At 42.8% G+C, this 14,757-nt stretch overlaps 1 protein-coding gene across 6 annotated transcripts in view; it reads left to right on the top strand.

Moving 5' to 3' along the window:
• The window catches only part of MECOM (MDS1 and EVI1 complex locus), a 325,384-nt gene that overhangs the window by 293,034 nt on the left and 17,593 nt on the right, over nt 1-14,757 (top strand). For 3 of the 6 annotated variants that reach the window (XM_085068978.1, XM_085068984.1, XM_085068982.1), the window contains 5 exons: nt 1,939-2,086; nt 3,122-3,278; nt 7,948-9,310; nt 11,420-11,507; nt 14,312-14,338. In XM_085068978.1, the coding sequence (XP_084925104.1) occupies nt 1,939-2,086; nt 3,122-3,278; nt 7,948-9,310; nt 11,420-11,507; nt 14,312-14,338 (1,783 nt within the window). The remainder of the gene's footprint in view (nt 1-1,938; nt 2,087-3,121; nt 3,279-7,947; nt 9,311-11,419; nt 11,508-14,311; nt 14,339-14,757) is intronic. The other 3 variants (XM_085068979.1, XM_085068980.1, XM_085068981.1) reach the window with 3 other exon arrangements.

Raw genomic sequence — 14,757 nt, 5'->3', positions numbered from 1 at the left:
TTCTGCGATTACCTAAAATACAATATTGCAGTGCAGATTAACAGCAAATTTTGCAAATTACGGAAAGATTTTGAGAGTACACAGGAACTTTTGCAGCACATCTCTCACAGATTTACATCTTGGTGATTTCCTGGGGAAAGTTAACCTCAGCCAATGTTTGATGGTAATATTGAGATACCTCACAGGCAAAGTCCTGGGCTAGAGCAGGAATTTTTGTAGGCACAAGGTCTTGTTCCCTGGCTGCTGTTGGGCAGTGTGTGGCTGCACACGTCTGATTTTCAGTCTGAGGGATTGATTCCAAGGGGCTGATCAAGTCAGAAGGATTTCCAGCAGCTTGGATGAGACAGGATTCTGGTCTGTGAGGTTTTTCCATGTTGGGAGTTACTCAGTGTTAAAGTTCTTTTCTCCCTGCGAATGAGAGGACGATATCTTAACATATGGGAATCATTGAGGAAATGTAAATTTAGCTTAAAATATTAAAAATTGAAGAGAGAGGGCAGAAAACAAAGAAAGAGTCATCATAAATAGATGGGTAGTACTGTGAGAAAGAGTGAAAAATGAGAGCCAATGCAGCCATTTCCCAACTTCTGAATTATTGAAAGGCTCATACACCACACAGACAGTTCACAGCAAAAAAGTGCCTAAGTGTGCTGTATCCAGATTATATAAAGCAAAAGGCCCAAATGATCTTGAGGGTGTGAGCAATTATACAGAGGAATAGCTGAGCAGGAGGATGGGGGTGTTGGGTTCAGGAGTGCCCAGTGCTGATCACACTCATGGAGCCACAGCAGAGTCTGTGAGCTGTGCCAGAACCAGGGACAAGAATCTCTCCAGGTCTTAAGGCAAATTTGTTTGGATGATGGAGAGTCAATTGTTATAAAGGTATTAGGAAGAGAAGCCAGAATTATTTTTCCCCCCAGAGGAAGAAGAATAGAAGTAAGAGCGTCTGCAGAGGGAAAGCATTTCCATTGCGTGTGGCTGAGAAGAGAGGTTGCTGTTTGGGCTACATGACCCAAACAAGGCTGTAACCCCAGCAGGTTTCATCACTGATTCAGCAGAGATCAGTGGGAACTTCATGTGAGAACAGTTTGGGCATCCCAGGCTAAAATTCCCATTTTCCAGTGGGTTTTCTGTGAATCGACTCTTGTATTATGTAGTGATCTTCCCTCAAGCAGTGGTGTGAGTTATGACTCTGTGTTTGACCAAAAAATACAGATGTTTAAAAATACGTATTTTCTGCAAAAGAATAATAAAAATTCAGAGACAAAAACTAATTTAAAGACATGCAACAGAAATTAGGTGGACACTGGATACCCTAATAATAGACTGAATAAACGACTAAGAAATGAATGACTAAACAACCTCACAATTGCACACAGTTAATAATAAAAAAGACTCTTTAGGTTTTTTTCAGTTATTTTTCACTTATTCATCAAAAATAACTTCAGTTGTAGTGTACCTTTTCCAGAGGCTTCTTAAACTCATCCTGTCCTACTGCAGAGGAGTTATTCCTCATCTATTCCTGCTGTAAGAAAAATTGACTCCCATGAAAGAAGTGGATTTATAGCAGGTGGTGGCATCCAAGGTGTGTTCAGAGGGAAAGTCATAAGGCAGAAATAATTCAGACTGCAGGGGAGAATTACCAGAGTGAAATACTGAGAGGTGTATGAAATAATCTCCTTGGGGAGTGATGGCAGCAGCATCTCCTGGAGCATTTGCAAGTGGCCTGGCAAAACATGAGAGGATGTGTTATTCTGGTGGGGAGGAGGAGGCTCTGCCTGCTGGCTGAGGTGAGCCTGGTAGTCACAGGACTTGTTTCTCTCAGGATTGGGCCTTTGGGGCTTTTTAATCTTTTTACTTTTGGCTGTCACTATGTACTCTGCTCTCCCCTCTTCCCACAAACCCCCATCTCACTGAGCCCTGCTCCTGTTTCCACAGCCTGGAGAAGCACATGCTGTCACACAGTGAGGAGAGGGAGTACAAGTGTGACCAGTGCCCCAAAGCCTTCAACTGGAAGTCCAACTTGATACGTCACCAAATGTCTCACGACAGCGGGAAGCACTACGAGTGTGAGAACTGTGCCAAGGTACAGTGAATTTGTAGGCTGCTGGCACTTCTTGTGCTGCTGGAGGCACGGGAGCATGGGAAAGGGGATGCCCCAGGTTGGGATGCAGGAGGGTATAGGGTTTCTGCCATGCTCCAGATGGTTTCTCGAGGGTTTTCACTTCTACTTTGCAAATATGTTATTTTTCTTCCCCTTTTGATTTGGAGATGGCTGTGGAGTCTGAAATGGGCACCGATGCAGGATGCTGAGCATCCTCGAGCTCAGGGCTTGGCTCCTTGCAAGGATTGGTGGGGTGTGAGAGGGTCAATGAGGGGCAAGAAAACCCAGGAAAACACAGGGTAGAGGATTCCCTAGGCTGTGTGCCAGCTGCTGGCACCAGAAACTTCAGGACACTTCTGCAATATAAATCAAAAATAAGAATTAGCAATGCACCCCAGCTGCACTAAGTGAGCACAACTCTCATTCCTAAAGCATCTCCATCATCTCCCAGCACTGGGCTGCTGTGTGGATTATTTGTATAGGATGTTGTGCTCTGCATTGCTTTTTTCTCAGTTTCCTTAAGCTTGGCCCTTTTGAATAAGGATTTGCTTGGTTTTAGGTAAATTTCCCACAATTATGAGATTTTCATATTAAGCTGACCCTTATAAGATGCAGCCAAGCCCTGGTTTCTAGCACTGTGTTGTGTACAGATTTACTCACTGTCACACACTCGGGTGCCAATATAAAGTATTTCTATTGCAGTAATGCTTAGAGGTTTCAAGCAGCCACATTTTCACTCATTTCCCATGAAGTCCCTGACCTCAAATGTGGAATTTCTAATGCCAAAGTCAAATGCATCTGCTGTAAAGGGGTTAACAGATCCACCCAATGCTTGGCTGATCCTGGGAAACTGAGGCCCCATCCTGCAGGCACAGCTCCCATTGCTGCCCATTAGCGAAGGTTTTAATCTCACAATACTCCCAAAAATAGCTCCAAGGTTTGAATTTTAAAAGACTCTTGTAATTTCTGGCTTCTTCCGCAGTCAAGTTTCTTGGTTAATCAGTACTCATTTCCTAGCAGGTTTTCACGGACCCCAGCAACCTTCAGAGGCACATTCGTTCCCAGCATGTGGGGGCTCGTGCTCACGCTTGTCCAGAGTGTGGCAAAACCTTTGCCACTTCTTCAGGCCTCAAACAGCATAAACACATCCACAGCAGTGTCAAACCTTTTATATGTAAGTCCTCAACTAAACATCTTTGATTAAGTGTTGTTTCTCTTGCCGTAAAGCAGCGCAGGCTGGAAGCAGGAGGTGTTCTGCTCCCGCTGAATTTCCCACCTGTGAGTTACTAAATGAGTTCTGGGTAATTTGTGGTCCAATGCAAAGAGTTATTTTCATGTGATTTTCCTTTTCAGACAGACACTGTGTGCTGTGTTAATAGATCTCTTGTCCCAGGGATGTTTTTCCACGTGCAGATGCAAAGTGATGAGTGGGATTTAGCAAGAAGGAGCCATGCCAGGCTTGGTGGCTGCAGCCTCATTGCTCTGCCCTGTGCTGAGCTGGCTGCTCTCCTCCTGCTTTAGGAGTTAATTTTGGGCTGCAGAGTCTCCACAGCAGATGCCATGACTTTTGCTGGAGTTGGAAAACAAGTCTCAGAGGTAGTGAGATTCATCTTGCCACGTTCCTCGAGGCTCCTCTGCGTGTCCCAAATTTAAGGACTGAGTTGAGCTGTTAGATCTTCACTAACAGTTTCTCCAGCAATAAAACTTGCTGTGGGTGTGAACCTGGCTCTATACTGGGCTTAAATGGGATCCTCAGCACCTCACAAGGTTGTGTTTGCTGCTGAGCCAGACCATGCTTGGGGAGGGTGCAGGTTGTTTTCCCTCCCTTTCACTGGGAAACCAGAGGCAGAAAATATTTTAAAATATTGTTCTTGGTAGTGCTGCTCTGCACCAGAGCCTTTTCAGGCACCTGCTGTGACTTGAAAGGTACCTTGATCTCCTCTACTTGTCTGCTAAACCTCTCTTTTACTGCTCTCAACAATAGTTTACCAAAATATCTGTACCACACCTGTGAAAAGCATTGGCCACAAGCTAAAATATTTCCTCAAGAGAAGGAATATTGGCTCAAATAAGTTATTTGTGCAAAATCTGTAACCTGCCATTGGGTGAGTAATACTTTTGGCTTGGACTCCTTCAATGAGAAAATGTATAAATAGATCCAATATTAAATATCACTAATAATTTTTAGGGATGATTGCAGATTAAGTGATTACACTTAATTAGAAAACTAACTTCTGGTTAGTTAGGGAGTCTTCAGGTAGGCCTGAAGACTACATAAAAGCCTCTCAGCGGAACCTTTTGTGAATGAAATAATCTCTCAAATGCTCTTTGTTGCTCTTTTTTTCTGATAAATCAAAACAGCAACTCTTCACATGTACAGTGCGAGGCACGAAACCCCATGGAGCAACCTATGAGTAACAGCCGTGTAATTGCAGAACAAAAGGGTTTGGAGAGCACACGTTTGGTGGGCTTTGCCGAGCCATGAGAGGGAGGTAGGGTCACCTAGAGCAGATATCTGCTTTCCACCAGAAGGCCACACACCATGATTTACTCGTACCAGGCTGTTTATGGCAACTGTCTCTTATTACAGTGCGCCGCCCAAGCTTGAGTGAAAACTCACCAACGCTAAGGTAATTACTCACTGCCTTCGCAAAATCTCCAGCCTCCCCAAATAGAAACCACATGCCATAATAGACTGAACAGATTCTAAATAGTACTTACAGTAATTTTTTTAATAAGCAGAAAATATGCAAACTTAACTGCTGGCTAATTTGGGGTCCAGAGACAATCGCAGTACAGAGTGTGTGTAGGCACAAGATTAATTTTTTGCAATTTGTGAGCCGGGATTGGGAGTTTGTGTTAAACCTGGAGTCTGTAGAGCAATAAAAGCTGCAAGGAGTGAAGCTTCTCTCACAGGTTAGTTGCTTAGAAGTATGGCAGTGGGATTTGAAGGGTGTAATAAGGTGTAATAGGAGAAATCAAACCCAGCTTCTGTTGCTTTCATACATGGAAACAATTAAAGTTGATAACCGTTCCCCCATCTACCAAAGTTTAAGTCATGTGATGAAAAGGAGGTAGATCTTACAACACAAATTTATCTCAGGAGTCCTGGCTCTTGGGAGTATCCATGGAGGTGCCACAGTCAGTTTAGACACAGAGTCTCCTCCAGAATCCATGTGGCCTTGGGTGTGTCCATCACTGATGCTGTGATACACCCAGGCTTCAGGTGACAGTCCCCAACAGGAAGAACATTCCAGGGAGCAAGGGCTTCCTCCTGGGCACAAAATGGCTTTGCCAGCCTCTAGAGCCTGTGGATTAAATAGAATGCCTGTTAAATGCAAGAGGCACCTTGAGCAAGCAGCGCCTCATTAAATAGCTTTAAATAACATCAATGCTCGAAAAAGTGAAATTGTCAGTACAGCTGTTAATTGTTTGCTGAGATTAAAATGGTAAATATTTACTTATCAGCATTGCCATTATTGGTTGAATTTAGTTTTAAAACTGAGATAAAATACACTTAGTCAAATTATTAATTTGCATCTCCCTTAATAGCCTGTAAGGATATCTTAAAATTTTAAGTGCATATTTTTTATTTTCTCTAGAGTAGAATATTTCCTGATTCTGTTGACTTTGGAATATATTAATGGAGTGTACCACTGTTCTTTAAGGGAGAACTTCCCAGACTTTAGGAAGACCTGATCTGTGCCAATCCTCCTCTTTTCAGTCATTTTTTATCTTTAATAAATCCATGTGAATAAGAAGCTGGCCCTCAATGCAACCTGGTAGAAGATCAAAAGTTCATAAAACATGATTTCTTTTTAATTCTACATTAGCCTGTCCTTGAAAATGCATGGATTTGAGATTTTTTTTTCTGGAAAAATATATATGGTCTGTCATGCTTTACACATGGAGAGGAGTTGATCCATAATATCCAGGATGAAGCTTGTGTGAAGCTATGGATGCAACACTTGAGTCACCATTTGGGTCAGTTTAATTTTGGGTTCTGTGATCCAGGTGATGGGAGCAGGGGGAAATTACTGTGTAAAACCTCACAGTGAAGGTAAGGGGCCTGATTTTGTACTCTGGAGTGTGAAGATGGGAGCAGAAATGGGAAGTTACACCTGCAATTAGGCTAAAAATAAGAGAAAAAAGCAGAAAAATCAGAGCTTCATAACTGCAGAAATGAACGATAAATAGTTCTATATTAATAAAAGATATTTCTATTTTAAATAGGCAAATGAAATATTTTTTTAGAGGGGCAAAAAGTATTTATCAAGAGAAAATCAAGCATTTTCAAGGAGCTAGAATAATCTCTCCTCATCTGTCTTGTCTCTCTCTTTCTCTTCCACATTTTTCTCTTTTTTTTTTTGCTTTATTTTTGATCTTCTCTCTTTTCTCTCTCGCCTTTCCTCGTGAATGAAGATATCCAGCAGGAACAGTAACTGATACACAGAAACAGACATTCTTCCTGAATTACCGCATCGCGAATTTCCTGTGTTCGGGTCCAATCCTGCACCCTTTACCCCGCGGATTGTCCCGGGGATGTCAGTGCGGGATGGGAACAGGCAAAAACGGGTGGATGGGGCAGGATCAGGCCTGGGAACAATAGGAGCATTGTTGGTGAGATACGGAGCAGGCTGCTGAAGAGGTAAACAGTTAGGAGATGACAACAAGTGGTGGAGTTTCTCAAGGGCAGGGATTTGGAGGAGCAGGAAGGTTAGGCAGGCTCCGGTGTGAGTGGAAGTTAGAGGACGTGATTGCAGTTCATGGGAACCAAGAGTGCAGGATGGGATACATTCAATTCAGTTTCCTCTGCAGGCTTAAAATAGAGCCATTGTAAATTATGTCAGACTGTCTCAAATCATGAAAATGATTGTTAAAAAGGCCTCAGAATACACAATGTGTATTGTTGTGCGGCTTTGATGTGTGAAAGATGAGAGTTTATGATATAACACAAATTAAATAAAAATAAAGCGGCCACATGCTTTTTCCTGGCTGGGAAAAAAAAAAGGATTTATTGCAGATAACACTGCTTACTGTAATGCTGCTGCCCTGTTTTGGAACAAGTCTGTTTAAGCTGTATTAAGACTAGGAAAGTTATTAAGATGTGGAATTCAGAGTTGCAGTATCACAGGCATCTGTAAGGACTGAATGCATTGCATGAATGGAAATGCTTTGGACGTATAAGAATACTGAGGTTATCCAGGTTCTAGCCTGGACTTCCATGAGATTAAATTTTTCATTGTAAGTGGAAAAAAAATGTTTGTTAAATTTATACTTGGAAATAGGAAATACCTGGTTGTCTCCTCCTTCCCCTCTTTCCTATTCTTGCAGAGTGAAAGCTCTGCAAGGCAGCTCCATCTCTGCTGGTCCTGCAAATATTTATTTTAATGACTAATTTCCACACGGGAATAGTGACATAAATGGATACCATTTGAAGACACCTGTGCTCTCACCCAGGAGCACCGTGGGTTCATGTGGGGTCACAGCACGGGGCTGTGGCTCCTGGGGGGCTCTGGGGGCTAATGCAACGTGGAACAATGGTGCTGAATGTGCAACACTGTGCAATGCAAGGAGCAAACGAGGACAGTGTGTCTTTTAGTGACTCCAGACCTTTTCTGCTCAGCTGGAGTGGGTTTTGGTTCTGTCTTTTGACATTTGTCTGCTCGGATGCCTTGCTTTGGAGAGCAGAGTTGCTTTTGTACATTTGTGCACCCAGACCTCTCCCTACGGCTTCCTCATTGGCATTTGGCGGGTGAAAAATGGTGTTATTTGCACAATTTTGAGGGTGGGGGCAATTACCACAAAGCCTGAGATGTGTTGTTGTTGTTGTTTACATACAGGTGAGGTCTGCCATAAATCCTATACTCAGTTTTCAAACCTTTGTCGTCATAAGCGCATGCATGCTGATTGCAGAACCCAAATCAAGTGCAAAGACTGTGGACAAATGTTCAGCACTACGTCTTCCTTAAATAAACACAGGAGATTTTGTGAGGGCAAGAACCATTTTGCAGCAGGAGGATTTTTTGGCCAAGGCATTTCTCTTCCTGGAACCCCAGCTATGGATAAAACGTCCATGGTTAATATGAATCATGCAAATCCGGGCCTTGCTGACTATTTTGGAGCCAATAGGCATCCTGCTGGTCTTACCTTTCCAACAGCTCCTGGATTTTCTTTTAGCTTCCCCGGTCTGTTTCCTTCAGGCTTGTACCACAGGCCACCTTTGCTACCTACTAGTTCTCCTGTTAAAGGACTTCCGAGCGCAGATCAGACAAACAAAAGCCAAAGTCCCCTCATGACAAATCCTCAGATACTGCCAGCCACCCAGGATATTTTGAAGGCACTAAATAAACAACCATCAGTAGGGGAGAATAAGCCAGTGGAGCTTCAACCAGAAGGGTCCTCTGAAGAGAGGCCGCATGAGAAACTCAGTGACCAGTCAGAGAGTAGTGACCTTGACCTTGACGATGTCAGTACCCCCAGTGGCAGTGACCTGGAAACCACCTCGGGCTCTGATCTGGAAAGTGACATTGAAAGTGAGAAAGAGAAATTTAAAGAAAATGGTAAAATGTTCAAAGACAAAGTAAGCTCTCTGCAGAGCCTGGCGTCAATAAATAATAAGAAAGACCACAGCAATCATTCCATTTTCTCACCATCCTTAGAGGAGCAGACTGCGGTGTCAGGAGCGGTGAATGATTCTATAAAGGCTATTGCTTCTATTGCTGAAAAGTACTTTGGTTCAACAGGACTTGTGGGGCTGCAAGACAAAAAAGTCGGAGCCTTACCTTACCCTTCCATGTTTCCCCTCCCGTTTTTTCCAGCATTCTCTCAGTCAATGTATCCATTTCCTGATAGAGACTTGAGACCGTTACCCTTGAAAGTGGAGCCCCAATCACCCAGTGAAATTAAGAAGATCCCAAAGGGAAGCTCTGAGTCTCCCTTTGACCTCACCATAAAACGTAAGGAGGAGAAGCCACTCACTCCCATCCCCTCCAAGCCAGCAGCCCCCTGTGCATCCAGCCAGGACCAGCCGCTGGATCTCAGCATGGGCAGCCGAAGCAGAGCCAGCAGCACTAAACAAGCCGAGCCTCGGAAAAACCACGTCTTTGGAGAGAAGAAAGGAGGAGACCTCGAGCAAAGGAAAGCTTCAGAGTCCTCTTTGCAGCATGCCAGGCCCACCCCGTTCTTTATGGATCCCATATACAGGTAACAGGCTCTCTGCTGCCTTTCAGTGTCCTTTGGTACAGGCGGCCAGGGCTGTCCCTCTCCCGGTGTCCCTGGAGGTGCCACCCCACTGCCAGCACAGGGGGCTCAGGCTGGGTGTGACTGCACATCCCTCCTCATGTCCCAGCTGCTCTGAGTGAGCCACGGGACTGGTGATGCTGCAATTAGCAAGCTTTTGTTGCCATGAGTCATTATCTTAACTTGACATGCAGAAGTTGAATATATTCTCTTGCCCATAAACGAGTTAGCATACTATTGAATGTTTGTCTGTTTGATGTGTATTTGATGTCACTGGTTTGCCTGAAATTAATTTTCTTCTGAAATGCTGCCCACTCTGCCCTTCCCTGGAGGTGACAGTGCCTCTCCCCAGGGTACCCCTTGTACTCCACCTTGACAGTTCCTCCTAAATTCAAGAGGAGTGTCTCGCAAGTACAGCAAAGAAACACACTGGCCCTAAGGTGTATTAAAAATATGGAAATTGAGAGTGATCATGGGCTGATTTCTTCAGGCATTTAATTCATAGAATTGAAGGCACAGAATCCTTGTTTATACAAAGCCTGACCAGTGGGCTCCTTAGTCATAGAATCATCACAGAATGGTTTGGGTTGGAAGGGACCTTAAAGCCAATCTCATTCCAACTCCCTGCCATGGCCAGAGACACCTTCCTCTATCCCAGGTTGTGCAGATCCCCATCTATGATCTACCCTGTGAAATCAGTGAGAGCCTCTTGGTTGGCTTTGTCAGGTGCACACTGTCAGTGACCTGAGGTTTTAAAAACCTGTGTTAAAATCCAGAACTCTTGGTGTTTCCCAGCAGAGCTGAGATGGATCTCAATGGGATCTGAATTTCACCTGCATCTTGTGTATGTGAGCCTTTGCCCTTTCTGCTCATATGTCTGTAACCCGTCAAAGTCACGCATCTAAACTAGTTTAGAGAAATATTAGCCATAAAAATATTTGTCTGTAATCTAAATGACTGATTTTACAGCCTCTTGTTAAAAAAAAGGTTCCTGCTGTGTAAATTATGTTAATTTATTACTTTATCTGAAAAAGAAATGCTGTGGGCAAAGTTTTTGGAGAGTGCTGGTGCATAAGACAACAAGTCTGCATTATGAAGGAGCAGGATATGATGCTATTTACTGAGATGGTTTTATTCATGCCAGATTGATATCTGTGTTAGACCATAGGTTCTCTGTGCGTCATATTCATTTAAAATGCCTGAAGCAGCGGAAATAATGATCTGTATTTTATGCCCCTGCATTACCAACTAATTAAATTGCATTGCAAACTCCTCTGCCCAGGGCAGAGGGGTTGGAACTGGATGGTCTTTAGGGTCCCTTTCAGCCCAAACCATTCTGTGAGCCTACATTTCTATGATTTTACTGAAATCTGTACAAATTCTGGCAGTGCAGCACAAGACCAGTTGTTACTGAGCCTTCCTTTGCCATGAGTTACATCTCCACATGGCCAACACCATTAATCCATGCTCATCATGAATGAAAAAGTAAAAGCCTCAGATTTCCACGCTGTTGCTGAATTATCCACGCTGGGTTTCGCTGCCTGAATGCCCATGAGTGAATTGCAGTTTTTGTTGCTGGCACCTCAGATTCAGTGTGTTCCTACAAGCCCACCTTTCTGACCCTGCTTGTCCTTGGCTGTGCACAGCAGAGGTTCCCAGGGTGGTGGCTTTGATGTCATGTGTGGACAGATGGCAAGGGACCCATTGCTCAAGGCTCTGTTGCCTTAATTCCTCTCCTTTTAGTACAGAGCACACTCAGTTGCCTTATTTCCTTATAAAAGTGCTTGGTAGTTAGTCATTGGCTCCTATTATAATTGTTATCAATCTTCTGAAATGGGATTATTCCCTATATAAATGGTATAATCTCCTTTAATGGGGATTCCCAGCCCCACCTTGGCAGTAATGAGCTGTGTGTGGGAATCAAGACTTGAGTGTCCTCCCTTATCTTTTACTGTTATCTCCCAGAAACAAATTGCTTGGTGTGTAATTACCTGTTTTAAACCTGAGTAGCTGTATGATTATTAATATCTGAGACTGATTCATCACAAGCAAATCTAATTTTAACATTTACAGAGTAGAAAAAAGAAAGCTAACTGACCCACTGGAAGCTTTAAAAGAGAAATACTTGAGACCTTCCCCGGGATTCTTGTTTCATCCACAAGTAAGTATTTTGGGAATTTTGATGTTGTAAACAAGCCTGTTGATGCTTCAAAGCAGGTGCAGAGAAATGAATGCAGTCTTAGTCATTTTTGGATTTCCTAAAACACACAGTTTTTGCTGGACCATTGTGGTGGAAAAGCATAAGCATTGTTCTGAGCTTCTTGATGTTTTGCAGATGAAACAACATGTTTTGATTATAGAGGAAGCCAGATTCGAACTGAATGTGTCTTTTAGAACCATTTTCCTCCAGAACCATAATGTAGCTACCAAAGTTTGCAGCCACTTGTGTCTTCAGCTCTCTCCTGTGCTTCAGGCGAGGAGAGTCAATGTTGAATATAAGGAGTTAATGCAGAGTCAAAGTAGGGCCAGCAAGGCTGAGCATATCAGTTTAAAAGGGGTTTTATTATATTTAAGGACTTCCCTAAAAGAGATAAAAGTTTCCACCTGATGTTTCCAAGCCTCCTAGTGGAAATGCTCTGGTTTTTTGGTAGCTGCTATGGGCTGCAGTGTGTGCAGTGTGTGTGTAGAATCCCTGCTCCTCCATACCTGAAGACAGGCTGTATGAGGGTTGCTCATGTGTTCATGGGACACAATCCTGGATGGAAAACATTTAGTAGGGTGTCCCAAAACAGTTCAATAACTGTGATGTGTTTGTAGTATAGCAAGAGGATCTGTGTGCAAACTATACATTGCTTTTCTCCACCAGCACCACACCCTCATTTTGTCTTCCTCCTCCTTGCTAAGGGAGATTTTTCTAAATATTTTGGGTAAATCTTACACCTGAATTAAAATGCTCTGTGGTATTTAGAGATTTGAACCCCTTGCTGACTGTGGGCTGTTTCATCTTAGTAATGACACCTCTACACATCCTGTATTTTAATCACACAGCCATGAGCTGCTGTCTCTGATTCGGGTTCCTCTGAATCCCTGGGCAAAACACCCCAATAATCTGCCACCACTTGCCTTTTTTTTTTTTTCTTTTCTCCAATGAAGTCCTAACTTCTTATGTCCTAACTTGCATGGAATATATTCTGAAATATGGGACTTCTGGAGACTTGGGAAGGATAGCTGAGTGTATATGTGGTTGCAGATGCACAAAAACATCCCATTCCAATTTCAATGTCTGAACGAAGTGTTGGATCTAAGTATTTAAGTATTTAGTAGTATTTACATGCTGTAAGTATTTATGACATTATATAAGTATTTATAAGCATTAACTAAGAATTTAAGATGTATTAAAATCACTGAGAATTTATGTGCAAAATTTAATAGCAGCTCAACACCTCCTGCTGAATTACCTTAAATAAGGTAAATTTGCCCAAGTGGCAAAACAACAAATGAAAATTCCCCTTTAGTAGCACAAAGAGGAGCTCAATCTGCTTTTTTCCCCTGCTGTAAAACAGGCTGGTTCCTCTCCATCAAGTGAATGATTCTGTTAGAGCAGCTAAGGAGCTGTAAATTAGTAGTAAATTATTTAAATGAGGGTATTTTACATACTGTATTGATGGAAAAAGCAGTATTATTTTGTTTATGCGCTCTAGTTGTTCTGAAGCTGTAACTCAGAGGGGTTCAAAGCAGTTGGATTTGGGGGTTCTGAGGGTGTTTCTGGAGGTTGGACTGATGCCAGTGGAAGGTGGGGTGGTCAGTGGGTGGGAAAGAGGCTGCTGGGGAAAAATTCTCAGTGTGGAGTTTGGCTTTGGTGGGCAGGGAGGGAGTTGGATACTCCTGAGTGTAGCACTGTGTCACTTGGTCACCTGGGGAGCAGGAAGTCAGGTGAGGATGTGTGGGTATGATGGAGACATTGGGAATTTCCTGCTAATGGGAATGATGTCAGGATTCCACTCTTGGTGTTTTGTGCCAGAGAGTTGGTTGAATCTCTCGTTGGTGCCCCAAGAAGGTCCCAGTGCTGTCACCAAGGCCATCAGTGTGACCTGGAGGTGTCCCATGCCACCTCCCCATGGCAGGGCAGAGCCCCCTCCTCCACTTTTCTCACTGTGCTATAGAATAAAAACCCCACAGGTGAGCCTGGCTTTGGTTTTATCACTTACCTGAGTGAGAGCGATAACACCTTTAACTCACTGTGAGCTGGATTGACACAAAGGTCAGGAGTGTAACAGGCACTGGCAGAACATTGTAAAAGAAAACCAAACCACCAGCACATGTCCTGTCAAAAGAGTAAATGCCAGAATGCTTTCTTGCAAACTTTAATAGAATAGAAAGGAGACTCCTGTTTGCAAAGGCAGAATCTGGCTTGGTATTTATAGAGGACTGGGGAACAGCTTCCAGAAAAGCTGTTTTTCCTTTATAGTCCTGTTCACTCCTGTAAAAGTACAGGTGGGGAGTGTTCCACGAGTTTTCATTTTCTGCTGGCAGGATTTAAAATATCTGCAGAATTATTGTTCATGTCCTAAAAGCTTGTGTTTCTGTTGGTGAATTTACTCCTGAAAATTGCTGACTCATGAAGCAAGAATTTGTTATTTTTTAGCTGGATAATATGACAGCAAACGGATGGATCTTTCTGAAACAGAGCTTACAGACATAAACACTGAAGTCCTTATCCTATCCCTGGCTGGGCAAAATTCCTCCCAGTGCCAGTGGTTCAAAAGCTGTGAAAATTAGATAATTTAATGGCATTTCACAAAATTTTGACATTACAAGGATTGTATTTTTTAGGGAGAAAACACCCCCGTCCAACAAATCATTCAGAATAACATTTTAATTAGTCTCTTTAAATAAGTAGATTGATTGCAATAAGGATTCCAATTCAGGAATAATGTGTTGTTTTTGTTTCAATTTTGCTCCCAGTTCCAATTGCCTGATCAAAGAATTTGGGTAAGTTCATTGCTTATATTTTTGATTTAATCACTGTGAGATAAATTGCGTAAGAAAAATATAATATGAAAGATAACTTACCACTCAATTATGGAGCATGCCACTCTTTCCTACAGGGTCTTGTAGCTGTAGCAGATAAATATGCTCTAATGTCAAATTGGCTTTATTTTTATGCACCTGATCCTGGTGGTTTTATTTGGTGAAGGCAATGGGAGCTTTACCTGAGTGAGGGTTGCAAATGCAGTCTTTGTTTATATGTGACTGAAATTGTTCCAAGCCGTTTTCCTTTCGAGATTCCAGTGAAATTTTCAGGCTGAAATCTTTTTAGATTGCAATAGTTAATAAATATTTAATCTGCATTAAAATACAGAGCCTCAGAGGATTTAGTGTTTCTCTCTCACTTGACTTCAGTGGGAGTT

Source organism: Lichenostomus cassidix, chromosome 9, assembly GCF_008360975.1.
Source record: "Lichenostomus cassidix isolate B80296 chromosome 9, HeHo_3.0, whole genome shotgun sequence".
Classification (NCBI taxonomy): Eukaryota; Metazoa; Chordata; class Aves; order Passeriformes; family Meliphagidae; genus Lichenostomus; species Lichenostomus cassidix.
The sequence above is the reverse complement of the archived record's forward strand: the minus strand, read 5'-3'. Positions and strand labels throughout refer to the sequence as shown.